A 27,226-nucleotide genomic window follows, 5' to 3' on the forward strand; every position below is an offset into this window, starting at 1 on the left:
GTTCCTCAGAGGAGTCTGAGGAAATAGAAACTTGATCAGAAGAGGCATATTCCTCCACTTGCCTTGGCCTTTTGTCCGGGGGGGGGGGGGGGGTTGGGAGCCCCTTATCAGAGTAATTAAATCTTCAGCCATTTTAAGCATCTGTTTCTTAGGCATGGGGCCTTGAACTGGGGACTGAACAGCCTTTTTAGGCTTTAAAAGAGTCTTAAGCTTAGCATAAGATTTTGTAGTGAGAGTCGTCGGTCTGAAGACACCTTCTAAAGCCGAAGGCGTTTCCATAGCAGTGGCTTCTCCTTCTGTAATGCTGTCGGTAGGGCCTAAAGGAAATGGCTGCATCGGCCTAGTACTCTCTGCTAGAGAATCCAAAGCGGTCTGGGGTTCCAAATCTGCGGCCGTCAGGGGCTGTGTAGGCGCCTCGCTGAAAACCGGAGAACCGGCGACCGGGCCAGCCAAGGCCTCGGAGTCTGGCTTGGATCTAGGCTGCCTGTCCTTATCTTTGCATTTTTTATGCACGCCGGTAGTCGGTTGTTCCGACGGCATAGTATAATTGAATGTCCTACCAAAGTAGTGTCGAGCGAAATCAAAACGTCGCTTTATAGTTCGCTTATTGAACCTAGCACAAAACCGACAACCAGTGACGTCGTGGTCTGGGCCTAGGCAAGGTATACAGTAAGAATGAAAGTCCTTATGAGGTATTTGCTTCCCACAAAAAATACAATTGTTAACTTTTTCTGACATCGGACTGAGGCAAGAAAAGGTTCCCCAACAGGGTACTTAGCTTTTGAAGACTTCGGACTGAAATTCGATTAGAAAATCTCAGGTGTCAGCCGACCGGCACTTGCAATCTGCTTCGGGCACCGCGCAGCAAGAAGACTGAAGAAAATGGCATCGGATGCCTCTTATATACCCCTGGCGCACTGACGTCAGGGAAGAAGCGACAGCAACCGACGCCGGACCAAGTCTTTGGAATTCTGGCCGACTGCAGGACCACCTGACGGCAGGATAACCCAAGTGTGATGACTGCAGCAGGGTAACACGATGAACATCTTCTTATCATAATGGCTATGCCAACCATATGATCTTGGAATATAAATGCCTTTACAGGTATAGACAAAAAAGGAAAGAGTATTGAATTATATTAAGACATGTACAGTGCAAATAGCAATGCAGCAGGTGACACATTTGGAAATAAATGAGCATGTGAATTTGATAAAGAAAGGATTTCAGGATGTATATTCAGCAGAATATCAGGAAAAGGGAAGAAATTATACTAATTGCTAGAGAAGCTTTAATACTGATATAAGGCAAAAACAAAAAAAAGAAAATAATGATGGATTAGATTTGTGTTAGTAAGAAACTACTGGCAAGGAAACAGGATTACGCTGGCATGTATTTATATTCCAACAACTGCTTAAAAAAATGTTAGGAGAAATAATCCGTTTTTAGCACAGACTACTACTCATGTGGGGTACTGGAACCCAGAGAGATCGTTATGAAAGTTACTATACTCACAAGGATAGGGATCCTGATCCTGACAGGGATGTAGGTGACTATGAGAAAGTTTAGACCATCTGATATTCCCAAAAATGTTAAATTTATGATCTCTGACAAAAAAACATTTACTCCCAAACAAAAGAGACCCAAATCCAGTCTCAAAAGGAATAGGGGTTCCTCTACCTGGGGATCCAGTATCTGTCTGCTTGGGATGACATGGTCAACAGACCACGATGCTTTGCCACAGATGGCCTGCACCTGTCGCCCCTGGGATTCTGGATAATAGCGAAGGCTCTTGCTGCCCCTATAGTGCCTTTTTTAGGCAGGGTTCAAGTAACAAATTCACTCCCATAACAGGAACAAGCAAGCAAAAACTGAGGGTAATGCTACTCAATGCTAGAAGTCTAAATTTCAAAATGCACTCACTCGAGGCACTCCTTAAAATGGAGAACATAGATATCTGTGCAGTGACTGAGACCTGGTTCAAAGCTCCAGAGAGCACCCCTGCACTACCAGGCTATAACTCATACCACACTTTTTCGGCCATGTAACCTGGACCGAAACACCAAAGGTGGGGGTGTGTCCATATTCATTAAGGATATCCACACGTCCAGGCTAGCTGCTCAGCATAAAGCATCCGAGGTTATCCAAGTGCAACTAACTCTTGGCAAAAATGCAATCCAAATTGTAGCTTGCTACAGATCCCCCACCATGCCCCAGGATTCCCACTCCTCTTTTCTTGATGTACTGGAAAATATTAGGGTTCAACCAAACACTCTAATAATGGGCAACTTCAACTACCCCACCATTAACTGGGAAAACAACTCATATACCAACTCCTTAGCGCAACACTTTCTGGAATTCATAAACTCCAATGCCCTAGATCAACTTATCCACACCCCCACCAGGGGCAACAATATCCTAGACCTAGTCATTACCAACATGAGTGACCAGTGTTCCACACCTAAAGTCAACTCCTCGTTGGTCCGATCTGACCATAAGCTAATCACCTTTGCTATCCACATCCCACCCCCACCCCCCATTAAGGAAACCACAGTAAAAAATTTCTCCAAAGCCAACTTCATGCTTCTTCAGACAGAAGTAGTGAACTTCATGACACCCATGCAGATGGACAATACAGTTACAACTGCTGAATCCTACACAAATGCACTCTATAAGCACTTACATGTGTGCATGGATTGTGCTATCCCAAACAGAACCAAGACGCTATCCTCCAAAAAAAGGAAGCCAATCTGGTGGTCCCCTGCCATAAACAAACTGTACAACAGAAGGAAGAAACTGTTGCAAAAGAGAGTAAAATCCCATCAGTGGAGGAGCTCCCTGGTCAGCCTCAGTAAGAAGCTGAGATCCCTTACAAGATCCTCCAAAGCTAGCTACGAAAATAAAATCGCCACTAATTCCAAGGACAACCACAAAGCATTCTATAGCTATGTCAAGAATCTCAATGGCAACACCCAGATCTGCTCTGAGTTACAGCACAAAGGCAAGAAAATTACAGAACCAACTGATATTGCCAACATCCTGGCAGATAGGTTCAGTGCTAACTTTACCCCCTCACCCCCTAAAGGGCCCATATCTATACAGGAAGAATGCAGAGTCCCTGTAATCACAACTACGCAGGTGAAAGCTGCATTCTCTAAAGCCAAAAACACAGCATCCATGGGACCGGACAACATCCCAGGCTGCGTTTTACACGAACTTCAGAATGAACTGGCTCCTCACTTAAGCACCATGTTCAATAATAGCCTCGCAAGAGGCTTTGTGCCCACTGAATGGCGCACAGCAACAGTTATCCCACTCCACAAAGGGGGAGCCACTACTGATCCCAGGAACTATAGACCTATTAGCCTGACGAGCCTGGTCTGCAAGGCTATGGAACGTATCATCACAGAACTCATAAACAGACATTGGTAACCTCCAAACTCTGGATCCCACCCAGTTCGGGTTTGTGAAAGGGAGATCATGCCTCCTGAACCTGATAGACTTCTTTGAGGCAGTCACCAAAGCCGTAGATGAGGGTAAGGTGGTTCACACGGCCTATCTTGATCTTGTCAAGGCTTTCGACAGCATCTCCCATTCTGGAATTATAGCTAAACTCAATAAACTAGGCATAAATCCCTAAGTCACAAGATGGGTTGCCAACTGGCTCACTGTCAGAACCCACACTGTAAAAGTTGCAGACTCCAAATCTGACCGCAAACCAGTGACTAGTGGAGTACCACAGGGTTCCGTCCTGGGACCGCTCCTGTTTGGTATCTACTTCTCTGAAGTACAGGCTAACACAGAAGGGCTCTGGCTAACTAAGTTCACAGATGACTGCAAACTAGGTGCCATAGTCAAGTCCCCAAATGATGTGAACATCCTACAGAAGGGCCTCTCTGAGACAGATGCCTGGTGTCAAAGCCATGGCCTCAATCTCAATGCCAAAAACTGCAGTGTCATCCCCTTTGGTAAAAACTCTGTACCCATGAACTACCACACAGGCAGCAATCTACTTAACACCGAATGCGTGATAAGAGACCTTGGGACCCAGGTGGACAGTAGTCTCTCCTTTGATAGTCACATCGCCACAGTAGACAGAAAGTCCTTCTACGTGACACACCTCATCATAAAAGGGTTCTCATCCAGGAAAAAAAGAGGTCATTGTTCCCCTCTACTCAACACTCATTAGACCCATTATAGAGTACAATGCCCCTTTTGGAATGTACCTCACAAGACATTTGCAGCAGCTGGAAAGGCCACAGAAGTACCTCACAAAGAGGATTACTGGACTCAAACAAATGCCCTACACTGACCATCTCAAAAAACTCCAGCTTTACTCCGTAGCATATCACCTACTCTGAGGATATCTCTGCCTAACATATAAAGCTGTGTCAAACCCAGAGCTGTTGGACATGCTACACCTAAAGAAATCCCAGTCCCTCTGAGCTACATGCTCTAGGGACCTAAACTTTGTCACCACAATAAACAGGACATGCTGGAGGGATAGATTCCTATCCCAGAGACTTCCCATACTCTAGAACAGGCTACCCATCTATGCCAAGCAAAGTTCTTCATTAGCACTCTTCAAGAAAAATCTTGATGAGTGGATGGGAAATAGGAAATACACCCGGGGTTCACTTCTGCGTAGGAAATACACCCGGGGTTCACTTCTGCGTGTCTGCTCGACATTGGCACAGGAAAATAACTTTCTTGGGTGGCGTAAGCCAGGGAACCTTGTTGGCTAGGCTTACGTAGGCCCTTGGGCCGATAGCCTAGTACCTACCTATGAACCTCAGGGGATGAATCTTCATCCAATACCGAGGTTGATGATGGCCACACAGAAGTATCACCAGACCCCAAGCAAAGTAACCTGTCACACCCTTTAGGGTCAGGATTAGGAGAGGGGGAGGAAACATAAGGGCAACAAACAATTTGGAAGGGCTTCTCAATTGATGATACAAAGGTAGACACCTGCATGAATGTGCACAATATTTCTTCCGTAATTCTTTTGGAAACAGAAATAAAGATCTTGAACAAGGGCCTGAGCTCTGTACCTGTTTTTTTTTCCTGAACACACTTTGGCTCATAGGTTGGTACTAGGCGGCCCTAGGGCCTATGCAAGCCTAGCCATAACAATTCCCTGGATATTTCTTCCCACAATATTTACTTCTCTGGACACCTGTCTAGCAGGACGACTGACATGATCCCCGGGGTGAATTTCCTATCTCCCATCCAATCATCAAGGTTCCTTTTGAAGAGGGCCAATGAGGCACTCTGCTTGACATGTATGGGCAGTCTATTCCACAGTATGGGGAGTCTCTGGGTCAGATTTCGTGGATCTACTTTTATGCCCCCCCATGTCACCTATTGTATCGATTTTTCAATCTAATGTTCTCAAAGATCTATACTTCAATCCTTGTGAGTATAACAACTTTCATAACAATCTATCTAAGGTTGAGGAAAATGTATACAGAGTTTGAGGAATAATAGGGATATTGTGATCCTACCTGTAGACAAAGGAAGAGCAGTTGTGATACAAGATTGGTTCTCTTATTGTGGGGACGCAATGAAACAGCTAGAAGATGGTAGATACTATATGGCTATGCCATTAGACCCCCACCAGGAGGTTCAAAGTGGAAACTGATACCTTTTTGGATGAAGCTCAGGAGCAAGGCATCACTACTAGGGCAGACGACTTTCATCCTAAGGTACCTGATCCTAAACAACAGTACCTCTATCTTCTACCTAAGATCCATAAAGATCCCACAAATCCACCGGGAAGGCCGATAGTGACACCCTCTCAGAATTTCTAACACTATATTTGAAAAAAAGTTATGTACTCACCATAACGTTTCATCTGAGTAGTTATACTTCATTTTTCTGCAAATTGTGGGTATTCGGATCCGAGCCGGTAAATTATTTTCTAGCATCTGCTCCAAGTTCCGAGCTCCTCCCCTACCCATAATGCACCACCATCTCCTGCCTTCCCTCAGATCGAATTTGCTGCAACTATACAAATTAGCAACTCAGCCTAAAGAACCCAACATACTTATGGATATGATAAGGTCAGGGGGACGGAGGGAGGGAAGGTTGCAGAAAAACGAAGTATAACTACTCAGATGGAACGTTATGGTGAGTACATAACTTCTTTATCTGAAGTAGTAAACTTCATTTTATCTGCAACCTGTGGGACAGAATCCCTAGCTACTTAAATCCTGGAAGGCCCTCATGGAAGGATATTCCTGAGCACCGCAGAGCCAAAGGATGCTCTTCCTCTGGAAATCAAGTCTAATTTATAATGAGAAATGAAGGTATGTGGATTTGCCCAAGTTGCTGCTGCGCAAATGTCATCCAAAGAAACCCTAGACAAAAATGCAGCAGAAGTCATCATGGACCTGGTAGAGTGAGCTTTAATTATACCAGGAGGAGATAAACCTTTTGCTTTGTAAACATACGAAATGCAAACAGTGATCCATCTAGCTAAGGAAACCTTGGAAATGGCCTTTCCCAAAAAAGGTTTGGAAAAGGAAATGAACAATTGGTTGGACTTGCGGAATGACTTTGTTCTATGAAGATAGAAACAAAGTTGTCTATGAACATCTAACAAGTGAAGTTTATATTCACCCTTGTTTTGGAAATTGGGAAAGAAAATGGGTAGATTAATAGACTGGTTTATGTTTGATTCAGATGTCACTTTGGGTAAGAATGAAGGATTTGTACGGAGAGATACCCTATCCTTATGGAAGACCAAATAAGGAGGCACGGCAGACAAAGCCTGAAGCTCAGAAACCCTCCTAGCTGATGGAATGGCCACTAGAAAGGCTGTCTTCCAAGACAAACATTTTAGATCCACTGAAGCTGCAGGTTCAAAGTGGGGAGCCACCAATGCCTGGAGGACGAAGGTAAGGTCCCAAGGCGGCACCGAATCTTTGACAGGAGGGCGCAAAAGAAAAGTGCCTTTAAGAAAAGCCTTACACAGTCTAGAAGAAGCTAAGGCAATGTTATCTTGCTCAACATGAAAATTAGAAATGGCTGCCAACTGTACTTTCACTGAGGAGAAGTTCCTTGCTGAAAGATACTAGTCAAAAAATCTAAGACCACCCGAACAGGGGCTGTAAAAGGATCCAGGTTCCTGTGAGAGGCCCAAGTAGAAAAACGCTTCCATTTACTGCAATAAACTTTCCTAGTGGAAGCTTTAAGAGAGGCCACTAGTATACATTTTACAGGGGATGAAAGACCGGGAGTCCTGGCAATCAAAGGAACTGGAGCAACCAAGCTGTCAGCTTGGGGCTGTCCAGGTTGGGCGGGCAGGCACCCGAAGGATGAGAGATTAGATCCAGGCAGGGATCCAGAATCCACGGAGGAGCTAAAAGATGAGACCAAAGGAAGGGAAACCAAACTTGGCGAGGCCAGAATGGGGCAATGAGAATCACTTTGCACCCCAGTCAGCAAGCTTTCTGAAGGAGCTTTGGAATGAGTGGTAACGGAGGGTAAGCATACAGAAGCCCGGGGGGGCCAAACATAGACTAGAACATCTCTGGGGGCATCCCCTGGGGAGGGAATCAGAGCAAAGAACTCGCTGCACTTCACGTGGGAAGGAGATGCGAAGAGATCGCAGCAAGGCTGTCCCCCATGCAAGGAATATCTCCTCCACTACTGACTGTTTCTGAGACCACTCGTACGGCATCAGAATAGCCTGACTCAATCTGTCCGTTAAAATGTCGGAGTGTCCCGGGATGTGCATTGCAATCAGAAACTGACCAGTGGAAGTTGCCCACTCCCACACTCTCATGGCCTCGCGACACAGGGGATAAGATCTGGTTCCCCCTTGTTTGTTGACATACCAGACAACCAACATGTTGTCTGACTGAACTGCAATCATTCCAAGAGGGAAGATAGTGTGAAAGGCTTTCAACGCTAAAAGCACTGCCCTCATCTCAGAACATTTATGTGCAACTTGGTCTCTGTCTGGGACCACATGCCTTGTACTGTCCTTCCCAGTGTCCACCCACCCGAGTTGGGAGGCATCCACGGTCACTGTGGCTTGGACTAGGGATGACATTAAGGGGCGTCCCGCTGCAACCTGCGGTGAACTCAGCCACCAAAGGAGGGACGTCCTGCAGGTGTGACTGATCCTGATTGGAAAATCCATGGGCAGGTCTAGCCAAGACCATTGGACCGCCAGAGTCCATTGAAGAACCCGCATATGAAGGCATGCGCAAGGAAGAATAGATATAGAGGCAGCCATGGAGTCCAGAGCCTGGAGAACATCGCTCGCCTTTGAAATTTGAGGTTCACTATTTGAGCTATGTGACACCTGAGATGTAAGATCCTTTCTGGTGTTAAAAAAACTTTTAGCTGCAAAGTGTCTATCCGTGCCTCAATGAAGTCTAGAACTTGTACTGGTTGCAACTGGGATTTGTAAACATTGACTGTAATCCACAATCGATCTGCCAAGAGAAGAAAGTAGTCTCGGACCAGACACAGAAGACGCTTGATGGACGCAGTGAAGAGCCAGTCGTCCAGGTACGGAAAGACCTGAATTCCCTGAAGCCTCAGGTGAGCTGCTACAACTGCCATTACCTTGGTGAACACCCTGGGGGCTATGGTGAGACCGAAGGGTAGAGCTCTGAACTGGAAGTGACTGGCTCCCAGCCGGAAGCGAAGAAGCCTCCTGGAGCTTCTGTGAACTTTGATATGGTTGTAGGCATCCTGGAGGGCTAACGAGCACATCCAGTCGCACTCTCGGAGATAAGGTAGAATGGACTGTAAGGTGACCATCCAGAACTTTTGTTTGGCGACGGACTGGTTCAAGGTTGACAGGTCCAAGATGGGCCTGAGGTCCCCCATCTTTTTTGGCACTAAAAGGAATCTGGAGTAAACGCCTAATCTGGACTGGCCGAAGGGGACCTGTTCGATGGCTCATTTTTGAAGTAGCTTTAAAACTTCTAAAGCTGCAGCCTCCCTGTGAGAGGATGAAACATCCGGGAGGTGTCTTGTAGGCCCCGGTGGGGCAACAAATGGGATAGTGTAGCCTCTGGATATTATTTGTAGCACCCAGCGATCTGCAGTTATGGACTCCCATGACGCTGGGTGCAATGACAATCTCCCCCCGACTGCCTCCAGAGCAGGACAGTTGGGCAACCCCTCTGGGCTGTTGGGCGGGCCTGTTAGAAAAAGGTTCTCTAGACCTGAAATTCCTAGGACCCCCACTACCTTTGGGTCGGCGTCGATCCTGTCCCCCTCTGCCTCTGGGGGAATAGTTGTCCTGAGACTCCCGGGAAAACTGAGATTTCCGGAACCACATCTTCTTTTGCCCTCTTTGATTCCTAGAAAAGGATTGCTGAGGGTTAGAAAAGCGGATCCCGATGGCAGACAATGTCTTCCCATCTTTTTCGCTCTGGACAAGAGTGTCACGTACTGTCTTCCTGAAAAGGGAGGAACCGTCATAGGGGTCATTAATAAATGACGCCTTGAAAGGGTCCGCAAACTGACACAACCTAAGCCAGGTGTGGCGCCTCATGGCTACGCCTGTCCTAGCTGCCCTAGCCGCTCCTTCCGAAGCGTGGGAAAGGAGACGCATGGACGTGTTCGATACAGACTTCAGAGTCAACATTTTCGCAGAGAACAGTTGTTTGTCCTGCTGCGATAAGGACTCTGGGGGCGACTCAACAAATTTTGAGACAAGGTTTCACTGAAGCTGAATAACATGTGCCAAATAGTTCAGCTCACGGATGGAAAAAGTTGCTGACGAATAAACACGCTTCCCAAACCTATCCACAGACATGGACTCCTTGTCTGGAGGGTGGACTGAGGAACTCTCCTGTGCTAGTTCCTTCTTGGTGGCTGCTGTGATCACCACAGCGTCAACGGGGGCTCCTTAGACCACTGTTGTCTGTCAGTGGGAGGAGACAGAATCTTGTCAGGGCATTTGGGGATAGGCTCTACAGTGTCAGGCTCCTTCCATGCCCATGTGGTGAAGAGGTCCACCAAGAGATCCGCTGGTGGGGACACCCAGGAAGTAGATGGGCCCATGCCAAAGGCCTCCAGGAACACAGACTCATCCGTAAAAGGTTTTGGGGCTGACCAACCTCCCCTCTGGCGGAGAATCTCCATGATGTCGCCGAAGGAGACATCTTCGGGAGGTAACCTGTGGGAACCTTCTCCTTCCTCTAAGTCTGCGTCCATAGTGATGGACTCAGGGGAGTCCAAGTGCCTCCTTTTGCACTTGCGCTTACGGTTGCCCTCTTCAGTGGGACACTCTGAAGAGGACTCGTGAGCAGCAGGGGTTCCTCAGAGGGAATAACCTGGGGGTCCTTTGGCACGGGCTGTCCTTTGAGACAGGATGAAGGGATTCGATGCCAAATGCAGCAGGGTCTGGGTGGAATCAGAGGAGATGGGCTGGGGTCTCAATCCTTGGGAGAGAACCCTCTCCACCACTTCGAACGCCGATGGAGAGTGTACCTTCTTGGCACCCAGCAAGGAGGAAGCCCTGCCCGGGTCCGAAGCGGGGACTGGAGCTGAAGCAAGCGTAGCCTGAGGTCCAAGGGAATGGTTCGGATCCGAACAAGCCGGAGCCGAAGAAGAATCCGTTCCCTCGGGTCCGACTCCCTGTCCACGGCTTCAAGAGTCACCCGGATCCGAACTAGCTGGATGCGAGGAGATCAAGATAACAGCCGGAGTTGAAGTTGGAGGAACTGTTGGCATAGAGCTACCAGCTCCAAAAGAGCCTCGGATCCAAAAACCCCGAAGCAGTCGCCCAGATTGGGGAAGGAGAGATGGGGTGGAAAAAGGGCATGGAGGTTCCCCCCTTCCGGAGGGAGAGGGGCCTGGCAAGACTCCCATCTGTATTTGGGCTTGAAGAAATCTCCGCATCATCCTGTCTATGTCTAAGTACGATAGGCTCCGAGTCGATCGCGAAGAAGAAACTGACTCGGATCTGACTGGTCTGCACAGTGAGGGTGAGGAAGGCCTCAGATCCGAAGACTCCAGTGGCTCCGGCGAGAAACGGGGTGATTGGAGTCATGGAGAAATAGCCTCAAAGTCTTAGAAGGAGGGCTAAGAAAAGGCTCCCTGTCCGAGGATCTCTTGTGAGGCCTAACCCTCCTCCTTTCTTTATCCTCCCTGCGCCTTTCTCTGTCCTTGACTCTGTCTTTTTGCTTGTCTGCCCCAGCACCAGAAGAAGGAGGAGTTTGGGTGCCTGTCTGGGTGGGAGATTTGGTGGGAGTACTGGAGACCGAGGCTGAAGCAGAATCCAGCATAGAAGCAGGGAGAAGACCCTTGTCGACCAATATGGCCTTTCGATTCCTGAGGGCTCTTGGGGTAAAACCTGCACAGACAGCACACTGGGTGGATAAATGGGGTACTCCCAAACAAATTACGCACAGAGTGTGACCATCAGCCGGTGAGAGCTTGTGGCCACACACTGTACATTTTTTGAAGACTGATTTAGGCTGATCAGCCATAGTCCAAAACTGAATGTCACTCCCTACAGAAAGAATACAACACACACACACGCTGAGGGAAAGTGGGCCTAACAGCAACTGTACAAGACAAAAAAACTTTTTTTTGAACCGAACAAGTGTTATACTAATGGGGGAGGTAGGATACACTAACGATCACAGACACACTAAATAGGAAGAACAATCCCAACTTACTTATCCCCGAGTTCAGAGCAAAGAGACCACGATGCTCACTGTGGCGCGGCAAACGAGATCTGAGGGAAGGCAGGAGATGTTGGGGCATTATGGGTAGGGGAGGAGCTTGGAGCAGATGCTAGAAAATAATTTGCCGGCTCGGATCCGATATGGATCTGAATACCCACAGGTTGCAGATAAAATGAAGTTAACTACTTCAGATCCACTGTTACCTTGTGTGCAAGCCTGTATTCAGGACACTACTCAATTTTTGGGTATCATCTCGGAGATGCAACTGGAGCAAGATTGGCTGTTATGTACCCTGGATGTCACCTCTTTGTATACCAACATCCCACATTGGGCAGGGTTGATAGCCCTACAGTACTGGCTGGATAGATCTAAATTATATGAACCAGGTTTCAATACTTTTCTTGTCTGCCTGGCTGAACACATTTTAACAAAAAACATGTTCTACTTTCAATACCAATGTTTTTGGCAAGTACAAGGAACAGCCATGGGGGCTTCCTTTGAACCCATTTATGCCAATTTGTCAATGGCATATCTGGAGGAGGAGTTGATTTGTGATCCTTGTCATAATTTATACATCAATGAGAATGACATCTGGAGGCGTTATCTTGATGATGGTTGGTTGGTGTGGAAGTCTGATGATATTTATTTGCAGGAGTTTGGTCACTACCTCAATGAGAACAAATGGGGCATCAAATTTAAGGTTACTTTCAGCATGACTGAGATTACCTTTTTGGATGTCCTTGTTAGTAGAAATCCAGATAATACCTTGGATTCTAAGATATATAGGAAATTTCCTCAGTATAATTTTCTCCTGCACGCCACCAGCTTCCACCCACAACATATCAGAAATATCCCAAAATCTCAGTTTTTTGAGGGTGAAAATGATTTGTTCCAACTCCTCAACATATGATTACTATAAACAAGATTTAATTCATCGATTTAAGGATAGGGGTTACAAATCAGGTGACATCAGTAGGGCTTGCCAAATTGTCTCTAATCAGGATAGGGCCAAATTACTGGAATACCAGGTACAACCATCGGATACCCAGTCCAAGATAAGATTTGTCACCACTTCTGGCAGGAATACTAAATCATTCATGCATACTATCAACAGGCACTGGAATATTTTGTTGTCGGAAAATAGACTGTCTGACCATTTGGGGGGACAAATGTTCTTTTTCTTTCCGTAGGGGCCATACTTTGGGTTCCTTATTTAGCCATTATAAAAGGTTTGATTATAGGGGAACTGCTTCGATCCAAAGAACACTCACAGGAGATATATTGGTGGGATGTGTCCCTTGAGTTCATTGTTCTCACTGTCATAGGGTGAATAACACCAAAGAATTTTCCAGCAAAAACACATCAACAGTACTTAACATCACTTTTTGGCAAATTGCAGTACAAGTTGGGTAATTTATCTGGCCACTTTCACATGCTCTGTGTTTTACGTGGGCCAAACTTCAAGACCTCTCAAATTTAGAATTGGAGAGCATATGAGTGATATAAGGAATAAAAGGCAGCCCAATGCTCTTTTCAAACATACTTGCAAGCACAACACTGCAGTATCTATATTTACTATTATTGACTGTATATTAGGAAATTGCAGGGACAAAGTTGGCTATCATAATATTTTAAATGTTAAAGAAAAGAAATGGATAATTAAACTGGGGGGCTTTTTCCTCCTGGTTTAAATGAATACCTTTGAATTAACCAACAGGAGGTATTTTGGCATTTGTCTGTAGGTATATAAGAAGGGCTTTATTTGTCCTATTATTTATATTTTGTCTGTATTCCACTGAAGAAGGCTATTAAGCTGAAACCGGTTTGGTTTGGGTGTTGGGATGTTTTTTTCCCTTCATCCATGTTACTATATGTTTCTATATATAAAACTATTATACCACACTTGCTTTTAAAAATTCCCTGCAGAGTACTCTGTGAAAAATAATGGGTGTAACTAAGGAAATGATTCTTTTGAGCTGGCTCACAGGATTTTAATTGCCTAGACACAGTAAGGCCTTGTTAAATTTAATTCTGGTGGCTGTCAAAAAAAAGCAATTACTACAAAATGAAAACTGAAATCTAAACCAACCATATTTGGAGCAATGAATATTGTAACATAGATAAAATAACTTAAGTGGGATCTTTAGAAAAAAGGAAGAAGCAAAGTACATAGAAATGAATGGAAATTATGGGAACACTGCATGCAGACTAATGTTCAGGAGGAGGAGTGAGGTTTAAGGGAAGGCAGAAACTGAGCAATTTATGTAATGTTGGACTGATGATAGTTATAAAAAAAAGCAACATGTAGTGTATGTAACCAAAAACATGTTAGTATGGTTTGTTTTCTTTTATATTAATGTAAGTAAGACTATGTCTTAGGTTGCAATTTAATGAATGCATTAAAAAGGCGTTAAAAATGAATATCTATCAGTTATTGAGAAATGAACTTTGGGATTAGTAAATGTGCACTGAATAGAATACTCCCTTCCTGTTCATGAAATACTTGAATGAAATACTTACTCTCATTGTATGATTGTCTTGTGCTAATAGGGCTGTAATTTCTTCCTGCAAAGTCACCACCTCCAAAAACTGTCCCCAAAGGGCCATTAGAAGGGAGCAAATCTGTGCAAGGTTCATGTTGATTAGCTCTGCTAGCTCATCAGGATTTTCCAGCTTCTAAAAAAAAAATCAAACCTGCAGTCATCAGTGGCATAGCATGATATAAATCACTGTACATTTTAAAGCCAATAAAAGCAATTCTGTTGAGTAAAAAAATAAACCAAACAGCAACATGGAGAACTACCTATTACATTCTAAATATTTTAAAAATACAAGACACATTGCATGCAAAACAATATTCAGAACACAGTAGCTCATATGTTGCAGGCAGACAAATCAGTTCAGGAAATGGCCAATAACTTAATGTGCTTGATGTTTAACTGTATCAGCTGATGTAGGGAAGAGGCTTTAAGCAGGGAGTAGCTGTTGGGCCTTCCTCTACTAATACAACTAGCTCAAGCACACTTCTGAAATTGTATTCATTCCCATGCCCAGAGATGGGTTCATATTCTGCACCTCACAACATACCATATCATATGTCAGGCTAGGACTGCTTGGCCACTGAGCCACTCATTTTCACTGTGTGGCATAGCCAGCAAGACAGAAAAAAAAAGAAAATATATCCACAGCAACAGTAAAGCTAGGCTTCCTACACTCAAGGGGAATGCATCATGGCAGGAGGTTTAAACAGTATAGAAACAGATGAGGTCAAACTTCCATGAAATCTTTAATACAAATGTGAATTCTCAAGATAAACTCTGTACCACATGACATACAAACCACTGTAACCAGCTCACTAGCATGGTACCTCATTGATGAAATTTGTTTTACACCTCCAGGGAGCACAGTTTCATCTGTGTGTGTGCAAAATTTGCAGGTTCTCTCTGTGTCTGGGTGGATTGTGAGTGAGTGTGTGCGCACAATCATTATCATTTTCTCCCAACTCAAAAACAAGCAGTTTGACTGGCTACTCAAAACTGGATGGTAACACTGGGCAAAGGCAGAACTGTCAGAGACACTAAACACAAGGTTATGTGGTGCATCTGAGTAGAGAAAACAAGTTAAAATATTGGAAACACTTACAAGCTGAGTGTTAAGGAATAGTCACTTTAAGGGAACTACTTGAAATTCCATGTAATCAGGAAGAGAATGAAACAAGCCTCTTTATAAGGCCCATAGTCTATCAGTATGGTAAAATACAGTGTTTCAGTATGGTAAAAGACAGTGTTCAAGAGTCCAGACGAGTGTGGATATTTTTCCTGTAACACACCACAGAGAGGATGGAGCAAATGGCTCCGAGACAGAGGATCTTAGTATGGAGATGTAGTGTTGCCAGAGGAAGTCCTGATAGATCTAGAATTGCTAAGGAATATATATTTAATTTGTTTACCTGCAAGGTATTTCCTGAGAAACTTTTCTTTTTGTGCACAAGAGACTTTTTACTTGTATGTCAAAGACTTTTCATTTGTGTGCTAGAGACATGTACCAAAACTTTGATTTATTTACCAGAGAATGTAAACTTCTTTACATAATGCCATGGCACTATCAGTAGAGACTTGTATGTGCTCTATAGAAAACACTACATTTTATTCCACAGAAAACACTATCCTCAAAAGAAGGGGTTTTGGAAGTCCAGCCACCCTTTACCTTCAAAGTCTTTAACATGTCTGTAAAGGAGACATCATCCAGTGGAATTTTAGGGGACCCTTCTCCCTCATCATAATTTGCTTCCTTGGTGGGGGACTCCATAGGGGGAGTCCACGTGCCTCCTTTTGCTCATCCTCTTCTGTGGAATCTCTTCAGTGGGATACTTGGGGAAGCAGCTGGAAGAGGAAGGGGACACCCTCAGGTGGAGCAGACTGGAGGTTCTTCAAGACAGGGTGACCATGGGAAGGAATAATAGATCCAAGACCTCGATCCCAAGGAGGAACATGAGGTGGAGCAGCAGTCAAAGGGTCCAGCACTTTTCTGACAGAGAAAGCCTTTTCCAATGCCTGAAAAGCGAGATCCCGTCAAGCTCCCCCAGAGCCGAAGCTACCGATGATGACTGAGGCAGTCCACCAGAACCTCGACTCCCAGACAGAATAGGACCTGCACTGTCAAGGGCTAAAGCTCCAAAGGGGAGAGACTAATCCCAAGACCAGTGGAGCTGACCCTCTCCTCTCATATCCAACCGAGACATCCCGGATCTGGGACACGCTCTGATCTGAGCACCTCAGAGCAGAGGCAGTCAAGGCAATGGTTGGAGTAGAAGAAAACAAAGGCCCCCTGATTTGTCCCCAAATCCCTTGGGACACTAATGTCCTGTGCTCTGAAACCTAGAGTTAGACTGGAGAAGAACAAAAGGGCACAGAGCAGCAAGAAATTCCATCTGAATCTGGGCCTTGTTTAATTGATCTAACCATCCTGTCCACGTTCAGGTAAAGGCTTCGAGGGGGCCTAGAAGAAGCCACTGAAGGACAAGAAAGAATAGTTGTGTAAAATCTTATCATAACCATAGATGTCCTTCTCTTCCATGTTGCAGTATTCTTGGTGTGGGATTTCCTGCCTTCAGGCGACTCGTATGTCGGCTCCTATACAAAAGCTTCAGCTTGGCTGTTGCAGCTGTGTGGGACGTCACACGTAGGGCTATAAACCAGGGAACCTATGTGTGATGTCTGCACGCACAATCCTCAGAACTTGAAACTAAGCAGGCAAAGGAGATAGCCCGACAGGATAGGCTGCCAAAGGTGACATGTATAAGGCCCTGAGTCTCTTCTGTAATGGAGAGAGGCATCAGGGAGCAGTTAGACTGGTAGAGTCAGTGAGGGGGAATGGTGGGTGGGAAGGAATACTGCAACATGGAAGAGAAGGACATCTATGATTATGGTAAGATTTTACACAACTATTCTATGTCCTTCTATTCCTATGTTGCAGTATTCTTGGTGTGGGAGAGTACCACAGCTTAATTTGATGAAAGGGTGGCGGATGCAGAAGATGATTCTACAAAGCCTTGTAGGATTGCCCTGGCAAATCCTGTGCATGCTTTGGAGATTTGGTCCAATTTGTAATGTTTGGTGAAAGTGTGGATAGTGGACCATGTAGCTGCTTCCATAACGGAAGCTGTGTCCACGCCTTTTTGGAAGGCCTTGGAAGTGGCCACTGCTCTTGTGGAGTGTGCCTTAACCCCAACTGGAGGGTTTTTTCCATGGTGTGAGTAGCAGAAACCAATTGCCTTTCTAATCCAGGATGCAATGGTCTGTTTGATGACTGCCTTGCCTACTGCCCTGGGGTGGAAAGATACAAAGAGTTGTTTGGATTTCCTAATGTCTTTAGTCTTCTCCAGGTAAAATCTAAGTTGCCTGTGGACATCTAGGGAGTGGAGTATCATCTCTCCTTGGTTAGTGGGAGAGGGGAAAAAATTGGGTAGGTGACTGGATTGATTTAAAGATAAGTCACTGACTACCTTGGGCATGAAGGAAGGGTTAGTTCTCAGTGTGACCCCATCCCTATGAAAAATGGTGTAAGGTGAGCATGCCATTAAGGTTTGTAGCTCGGAAACCCTTCTGGCAGAGGTAATAGCCACTAACAGTACTGTTTTCCAAGTACAAAACTGTAGAGATGCTGTATTGGCCGGTTCTAAGGGGAGCTGGGTGAGTTTTTCCAGGATGAAGTTCAGGTCCTATGGAGGAGGAATAGGCTTCTTAGGTGGTCTGATGTGTAAAACCCCTTTAAGGAAGAGTTTTACATGTAGCCCAGCTAACAAGGGAGGATCTAGAGGTAATCAGGCTGATAATGCAGAGAGGTGCACTTTCACTGATGAATAGGAAAGTCCACCCTTTATAAGTTGACACATATATGAGAGGACTAGGGGGGTGTCAGCCTCGTAAGGGTCCATTTCCTGTCCCAGACACCACTGAGTAAATCTTTCCCATTTGGCAAGGTATGATTTTCTAGTAGTGGGTTTCCTGGCCTCCCTCAGGACTGATAGCATGTCCTCTGAATAGTGGTGTCTGAATGGGGTTAGTAATGTATCACCCACAGAGTCAGAGATAACATTTGCAAGTGTGGGTGTAGGAGAGTTCCTTTGTCTTGTGTCAGAAGGTCCACCTTGTGGGGTAACTTGTAGTGATTGCCTTTGGCTAAATTGTATAGAAGGGGGAACCAGTGCTGCCTTGGCCAGTAGGGAGTCACCAGCAAGCTTTTTGGTTTGTCCTTCCTGATTTTCAGAAGGACTTTCTGAATTAGAGGGAAGGGGGGAAAGCATACAGGAGCCTCCCTTCCCAGATGAAACTGAAGGTGTCTACTCTCCAGGCTTGGGGGGAGTAAGTCTTTGTGCAGAAGGTCTGCAGCTGCCTGTTCTGGGGGGAGGCAAACAGGTCCACTTGTGGAGTGCCCCACTGGTGGACTATGTCTAGGACGACCGTCCTATCCAGCATCCATTCGTGTTGTGGAGAGGATGTTCTACTCAGGAGGTCTGCTTGCTTGTTGTCCTGTGAAGGGATGTAACTGACTTGCAGGGATAGGTTGTGCTGGGATGCTACGTCCCAAATTAATAGGGCTAGCCTGCACAATTGGTATGCCTTGGTACCTCCCCGTTTTGTTGATGTACCACATTACAGTGGTACTGTCAGTCACTATCAGAAGAGGACCTGGTAGCAGTAGTGGTAGGAAGGTCTGTAGAGCTAAAAGAACTACGGTCATCTCCTTTACATTGATGTGTTTGGTTATCATGGGAGGTTGCCACTGGGCTTGGATTCTGTAAGAGTGCAAGGTGGCTCCCCAACCTGAGTCTTGCGACATCTGTATGCAACATTTGTGTGGGTTGAGGGGGCTGCAGTGGAAGCCCCGAGTTTAGTTGTACTTGTTGGATCCACCAAATGATTTCCTTCTTTAAACAGGGAAGAAGGGGGATAACTTGTTCCAAGTGATTCTGGTGTTGTGACCAGATATTTTTGAGGTACCATTGCAGTTTTTGCATATGCATTCTGGCCAATGGTAGCATGGGAATGGTTGCTGCCATCAATCCCAGGAGTCGAAGGAATTGCCTTGCAGTGACTGTCTGGGAGAACAAGACTTCCTGGAAGTGGGAAGTTAGAGATAGAACCTTGTCCTGTGGGGGAAAGGCTTTCATTCGTTCTGTATCGATTCTGCAACCTAGGAATATCTTGCCCTTGTCTGGGTTCAGGGAGGAATTCTTGAGGTTTGGGGTGAACCCTAGACTTTGTAGAAGGGACACAGTGAAGTGTAGATGCCTTAAGAGGGAATCTTTGGACTGTGCTAGGATAAGGATGTTGTCCAGATATGGGTAAATCTGCATTCCATGGATCCTGCAGAAGGCAATGCTGAAGCTAGGCACTTTGTAAACACTCTTGCGGCAGTTGATAAACCAAAGGGCAAGGCCGTAAATTGGAAGTGCGAGGATGGGCAACAGAAATGCAGGAAACATCTGTGTGAGGCCCTGATGGGAATGTGCAGGTAACTTTGGTCCAAGGTGACCATGAAAGCATTTGAGGGTATGAGGGATAAGAGAGTGGGAAGTGACAGCATTTTGAAGGTGGGTATTTGCAGGTAAAGGTTTAGGAAGGAGAGATCCAAAATGGGTCTCCAGGGACCGTCCTTTCGAGGGACCAGGAAGAGATGGGAGTAGAAACCCTTTCCTTCTTGTCCTGTGGGAACTGGCTGTGCCTGGTTGCTGCAGGTCTGACAGAATTTGTGGAAGGAGATGGCATTGTTTTTTGGGGGGAATGGAATGCCCTTCCAAGGGGGAATTTGTTTCCAGGATAGACAGTACCCTTTTTGAATAATGGTTAATACCCATTGGTTTGTAGTGATTTTTTGCCAAAAGGGGAGACAGTGGGTAAGGCGAGCTGAGAGGGGCAGATGAGCAAGGCAGTCACGCATTATTAGGACCTCCCCTGGCCTGAAAGGGTTGTCTAGGCTGAGGAGGTGGGCCAGTAGGCCTGGATGATGAATGTCTTCTAGCTCCTCTTCTGGGTCTGGAGGAGGAGGCAGCAGAATGCGGGTTACGCCTAACAAAGGTAGTCTTAGCTGGGTAGTTCCTATAAAATTTGGGTATAGGGGATATCAGGAGATGTTTTATATCCTGTAATTCTTTGCTTTTTTCTTGCAGATTCTTAAACAGATCTAGAGATTGCTTTCCAAAGAGGAAGCTGTGATCCAGGGGGGCATCCAAGATTTTGGACTTGGAAGTCCTCTGGCAGATTCTGTAGTCTAAGCCAGGAATATCTCCTAAGGGCAGATTCTGACGCTGCAGAGTGAGCAGAAGCTTCTGCAGCATCGTAGCTGCATCTTATGGAGTGTCTAGCCACTTGTAGGGCTAAGGACAACTTGGAGGAGATATCTGTCTTAATTGGGCTGTCAAGGATTGAAGCCAGCATAGATGTGGCTTGGGATACTAAGTCCAGGGCATATCTGGTCATGTGTGTTTGATAGTTAATGGCTCTGAAGGCCAAAGTGGAGGAAATGTACATCTTCTTGCCTATCCTATCCATGGATTTGCTATCTTTATCCGTGGGCAATAGGGAGGCAGAAGGTAACAACCTAGACTGTTTATCAGTGGCAGTGGCAATCACTGCTGGGTCTGCTAAGGGTGGCTTTATGAGGAAATCTTGTTCCTCTGGCACCTTATAGAAGTGGTCTGGGCGCTTAGGTGCAGGAGGCAGTGAGTCAGGTGTTCTAGAGGCTGTAGTAAGGGTATCCAAGTATGCTGGAAGAACAGGGGTACAGCTGTGGGGGAGGGGGACTCCACTTACAGCAGTTCAAAGTATCTTTTTTGGGTTTCTGTCATTTGGGAAGTATCCCATTTGATATAATCTTTCATTCTGGTGATGGTTTCACCAAATGTAATGTCTTCAGGTGGAGAATCCCCTTCCACAGAATCATCATCAGGAGAATAATATTCCTTGGGAGAAGCAATCTGGGATGCATAAGAGATGGATTAATCCGAGGAAGAGTAGGAAGATTCATGTTCTTCTTCCTCAAGGAGGGGAGCAATGGGGATGGAAGAAGCAGAGGGAGGTCTAGGGCTTAGCAGATGCAATGTAGTTGTGGGTGAGGCAGAAGGCCTAAGGGCCATGAATGCCTGCATAAGAGAAGAGGTGAAGGCCTCCCGGTCTGGAGGGGCTTCAGAAGCAGGAACAGTGTGTTTTGTTTTCTGCTTCTTTTTGGTTGGAGTGGCCTTAGGAGTCGGTCTAGAGCCGGGTTTGATAGCGGCTGTATCTGAGGTCTGGATCCTGGTCGAAGGAGCCACCAAATCAGGTTCCCCCTCGATATCGACAGGCGTCGGTGTCTAAGAAAGCTCTGTGGACATGCCAGTGGTCAGCTGTGCAGCAGCCTCCGTGAGGGAGGTAGATGGAGCCGATGGATCCGCCAAGCGCTCAACTCCTACATCGGTAGTTGGCGGGGTGTCCGGGTGCAAAGTGGCAGGCAATGAAGGCCTAGGCATCTTGGCCTTCTTATGCGGAGGTTCTTGGGGGGCCTCCAAAGTGAGATCCATCCCGAGAGCCAGCCGTTTGAGGTGCTGATTTTCAAAGTAAAGATTTAAAGCTGCAAGTCGGCTACGTAAGGTCTTGGGAACAAAAGATTTACAAATAGGGCAGGCATTATGGTCGTGTTCCTGGCCTAAGCAGAAAATGCATTTGTCATGGGCGTCCTTATGGGGAATTTGGTGCCCGCACTGGCACTTTTCCTTCTTCCCTGACAATAGCTGAAAGCTACAACAACCAAGCCTAAGCAATGTGAAAGATTGGTAAAATATTAGAAATGCAAAAAACCCAATGGGTTGCTTATCTATAGTCGATCCAACGTCTGGAGAGCGATCGTACAATGCAAAGTCATCTGCGGCTGAAAGGTTCTGAGGATTGTGTATGCAGACATCATACATAGGGTCCCTGGTTTATTGCCCTACATGTGACGTCCCATGAATCTGCAGCAGCTAAGCTGAAGCTTTTGTATAGGAGCCGACGTACGAGTCACCTGAAGGCAGGAACTCCCACACCAAGAATACTGCAACATAGGAATAGGACACTGTCTGGGTGTCTGAAGGATCTTTGCTGGCAAAGTAGGTGACACCGAAGTGACAAATATCCCTGAATACTGTGGATCCGGAGACCTATGGATCCGATGAGGACTACTTGGAGCCACAGACCTAGGATCCGAAGGCACAGTCGAAGTGGGAGGGCTCACTCGAAGCCATTAGGTCAATCAGATCCGTCAGGGAGGTCGGATCCAATAACTTCGGAGCCTTGACAGGCAGCTCCAAGGAAGCTCTTGGCTCCTTAAGAGCGCCTCTTCCTCGCTTCAGAGATGAGCGAAAGCTTGGAGGGGGTTGAGTCCCTGAAGAAACAGCAGAAGTGGGCAAAAGACCTTTCAAAACAAGTCGGTTTCTACTCTCTTGCAAAGCCCCAGGGTTCAATCCCTCGCAGATGTTGCAAGGGGAGTTGGCGAAAACTACACAGGAGAGGAGGAGAAGAGATACACTATCAATCACCAAGCAATAAACCCACTATCAAAGTTATCAAAAGTAATAATAAAAAAAAAAAAAGATAATGCTTACTTGAACCTGGAAAATCGCATCTGGGAATACCGGTGTCAAACAAGAGCTAGGGAGGTTAGGTGGGATGTGGGGGATTATGGGTAGGGGAGGAGTTTGAGCCTGGAAGTTCAAGTCCGTGGGAGGTAGCTGAGGTGGATTTGAGACCCATACATGAAGCAGAATGAGGAGGACAACATCAGATATACTATTTCAAAAGAACTGTTGCTGCTCACCAGTCCAAGATCTGACGATGTTCACTTTCACCCTTGTGAACGGCTTGTTTGGATACAAGATTTATTTTGAGTGATTTAGAATTTACATAGGGTCCAATTCACAAATCAGTTCTGTAATTAGCATCTAAGTAGACAAGCAACAGAGAGAGAAGTGCATGACTGGTGAAATCTTTGGTTCTATTTATCATGAGAAGCCTGACCGGTCAAGCAGGGGTGTGTTGTGATATGTTAGGCTGTTGTATGAGTGAGACAATCATTGGATCAATTAAAGCAGAATGTGGACTGGTGAAATCCTAAGTCCTATTTAGCAAACAGAGCCTGTTTGGTCAGACAAGGGAGTGGGGTGATAGGTTAGGCAGGTGGATAAGTGAGTCAATCACTGGACTTAATGAAGCAGGGTGTTGACTGGTGGATACAGGTGTTTATGGTTAAGTTATGAATAACATAAAAAGTTAAGACATGACTGGTGGGTGGATGCTTGAATATTGAACTGTGGCTGGGTAAAAGGAATCTCAGCATTTCATACCAATTTATAATGCTTTTCAGAAATGTTAATGGAGCTCTTTTTACTCAAGAAAATTTACCATTTGCAGGAGCTGTAAATAATAAAAGCAGTGTGATATCATATTTAAGGAGCTGATTAGTATACACACACCACACAAAGTTCTAAAGATATACTCAACGAATCAAATAAAAATGTGAACTTTCAACTGAATACATTAATATTAAACCTAGTAGAACAATGGAAGTGCAATGTAGCACTTTTAGCGAAAACCACCGCTAATTCAAAAGCCAAGAACTCGACTCAGGCCAGTGGCTGTATTAACTCCACAATGTAGCACTTTTGCCAGATGGGTTTCAACAAATCTGGCAAGGGGGATTACAAGAAAAAAGATAAAGAATGTACACATGTCCAAAGAAACAAAAATGATAAACTATACAAAGTCCATTCCAAATTAATAGAAGTCCTAGTGGTCCATTTTTCTGAGCAAAGTTGCACATCATAAAGAGCAGGGGGTGTTATGCCCCGGTGATTTGTAGGTTTTGTGACTACTAATTTATTCAAGTACACTTTTATCAACTTTTTTCACTATTCCCTTCAAAGGGATCACTTTGAATGTGGTCAGTTACATAGAAACTGAGCTTCATATGTCTGCTGGAGTTGACAGCATGTCAGGTGGACCTCCCTTGATTTGTACCTGCTTGTGATGTCAAAAGGTGTATCCTGTAAAGCGCTTCTTAAGGACAACTATGGTTTTCCCCTCACTGAACACTTAGCAACTCTCTCATTTAGTGAAGTAGATAAAATGTTTAAAGTCATTTATGGTTTTGCTGTAACAATTTTGTTTGTGTGTTAGGGCAGCATTTCTTGTGGCTTATGGAACAGTAACATTTTCATGACGGGGATGGAGGGAAATGTACCAGGTGTGACAGTCGATATCGCCTGTGATGGTGCTTCTAGCCAGTACCTTATATTTGTGCTTTGTCTGTATGTGAATGTAGGTTATATGTCCAGGATTTGACAAACAGATTTGTTATCTTAGGAGTATGTTCCAGTTTAATTATGTCTTTTATTTCATCAGAGCCCCTTGAGTACGTTACTATTTGCTGTGGTTTAGTGCTTTGCTCTGGGTGTTAGTCTTTTTTCTCTGTGGGTTGTGGTAATACACAGCTGACGCTGTAGTAGTGTAATGGTCTGGATGATGCTTTAGATGAGAAGACTTGTCTCCATGTGGATTTTTCATGACAAAGAACAATACAGCAGGTAAAGGGATATGGTGCCTAGTTTCCTCTTTACTATGGTAGTCAGAGTGAACCAAGGGAATTTCCTGTGTAACTCGCAGACAATGTTAGTCCGTGAGTCATCCATGCTACCAAGCAACAAAATCCAGGCTCCTTGAAGAAGCAAGGGCATGACCCTTTGAAGAGTCATCATCTGAAATTTGACTTAAAAATGTACTTTTAGAAAATGCAGTGTTCTAGTAATGGGTGGAATCCCCCTTGCCCTCTGTTGAATGAGAAAGAGACAGGAATAAAATACTGCCTTTCTTTTTCTAAAAGAAGAAAAAGATCCACAGCCTGACTAAGAATCAGACAATGAACCTGCTGCAGGAACGTTTTTGAGGCCAACTATTCTGTTAGGGTAGGTTCCCCAAAGGTAAGAAACAAAGCCATCAAGGGCATGGTAGTTTCAGACCATGTCTAGAAATAGAAGTTATGTTCTTACCATAACGTTCCATGTTAGTTGTCCTCTTCTCGCCTTCTTTCTTGCTGGATGGGTTCGGAGCCGACCTCGGCTCCGACTCGGCCACTCTAAAAGCTCGAGAGTTGGTTCCACCGGCTCGAGGCTCCCCTTATATCCCACAATGCTAGGCGGTATTACCTCAGATCTCGTTTGTAAGCTAGGCCCAGCCAAAAATAATTCCAGAACTACTGGAAAAGGGAAAACCCACCTCTATAAAAATAAAGGAAGAAGGTGACCTGAAACCTCATAAGGAATATATACATAGTATAGTATATACATATATACAATAGAGGTGGTAGGAAGAAAGGTCACAATCAAACTCCTCTAGGTCTGTCCAGGCTAGGGGGAAGGAGGGTGGGACGCAAGAAAGAAGGCGAGAAGAGGACAACTAACATGGAACGTTATGGTAAGAACATAACTTCTATATGTTAAGTTGTCCATCTCGCCTTCATTTTTGCTGGATGGGACCGCGTCCCTAGCACCTTGTCCCGGGTGGCCTATCGGAACAGACTCTTGAGTACAGTGGAACCAAAGTTAGCTCTATGTCTAGAAGCTAAATCCAACTTATAATGAGAAATGAAAGTGTGAGGAGTAGCCCATGTAGCTGCTGCACAAATCGTATCAATAGGCAGCCTGTCTTGGAACGCTATAGAAGTAGCCAAAGCTCTAGTTGAATGAGCCTTAGGTCTGTTAGGCAACTTTTGTTGTCTAATCTCATACACAAAGGAAATCAAGGATGTAAGCCATCTGGAGAGTGATACCTTTGAAACTGGAAGGCCCTTTCTGCCTTCTGCATAAGAGACAAACAATTGGTCAGTTTTCCTGATCTGTTTGGTCCTATCCAAATAATACCTTAATTGTCGATGAACATCTAGCCAATGTAATTTTTGTTCAGACCTGTTAGAATAGTTAGGAAAACACAGGGAGATCAATGTTTTGATTTAGATTTGCCGCAGAGGCTACTTTAGGTAAAAAGGATGGATTGGTCCGTAAGGAAACCCTATCCTTATAAAACAAAAGATAAGGTGGTCGACTGCAGAGTGCATGAAGCTCTGAGACTCTTCTAGCCGAAGTAATGGCTATCAGAAAAAGGGTCTTCCAGGATAGCAATTTCATTGAACAGGAAGCTGCAGCTAAAAAACGGGGGAGAATGCAAGATGCGAGAACTAAATTAAGGTCCCAAGAAGGAGGAGGATTTCTTATAGGAGGCTTAAGAAGAAAAACTCCTTCAAGAAAGCTTTGCAAAGCTTGTGAGACATGATGGCAGAATCTGAGATGCCCACATGAAAGTTAGATATAGCTGCCAATTGAACCTTAAGAGTAGATGGAGACGAACCTGCATGGAATAGTTCGCTAGGAAATCAAGGACTATTTGAATGGGAGCCGTGAAAGGATCTATGTCCCTTCCTTGAGCCCAATAGGAGAAACGTTTCCACTTACTAAGATAAATCTTCCTAGTGGAAGATTTATGGGAAGCTATCAAAATATCTCGAACAGAGTGAGATATTTGAGGAAGCCTGGCTAAGGTTGGAATTGGAGGAACCAAGCAGTGAGGTTCAGAGAGGGAGGGAGCGATGTAACTGACCCGACTGATGGATCAAAAGATCTGGAACTAGGTCCAGATGCCAGGGTTGCTCCAACAGAAATTGATGTAGAAAGGGGAACCAAACCTGTCGAGGCCAGTAAGGTGCAATGAGGATCAATGAGGCCTTCTGAGCGATAGCTTTCTGTATCACTTGAGAGATCAGTGGGAAGGGAGGGAATGCATACAGAAGTCCCCGGGGCCAAACTTGGACTAGAGCGTCTCTGCTGGGCTGGCCTGGTAGAGGAGAGAGGGCGAAGTAATCTTTGCACTTGCTGTTTTGGGGAGTAGCAAAAAGGTCGCAGCAAGGCTGGCCCCACTTGAGGAAAATTTTCTCCAAGATAGAATTTTTCAGAGACCACTCGTGAGGCATGAGAATAGCTCTGCTCAATTTGTCCGCATGAGATT

General features: G+C 45.3%; 1 protein-coding gene across 1 annotated transcript in view; it reads right to left on the reverse strand.

The window, feature by feature from the left end:
- The window catches only part of FAM135A (family with sequence similarity 135 member A), a 1,678,755-nt gene that overhangs the window by 1,138,377 nt on the left and 513,152 nt on the right, over positions 1 to 27,226 (reverse strand). The window contains exon 11 of the mRNA XM_044063901.1: positions 14,184 to 14,339. Within this exon, the coding sequence (XP_043919836.1) occupies positions 14,184 to 14,339 (156 nt within the window). The remainder of the gene's footprint in view (positions 1 to 14,183; positions 14,340 to 27,226) is intronic.

The sequence above is a fragment of the Protopterus annectens genome, chromosome 2.part2, assembly GCF_019279795.1.
Source record: "Protopterus annectens isolate FY-2018-M chromosome 2.part2, PAN1.0, whole genome shotgun sequence".
Taxonomy (NCBI): domain Eukaryota; kingdom Metazoa; phylum Chordata; order Ceratodontiformes; family Protopteridae; genus Protopterus; species Protopterus annectens.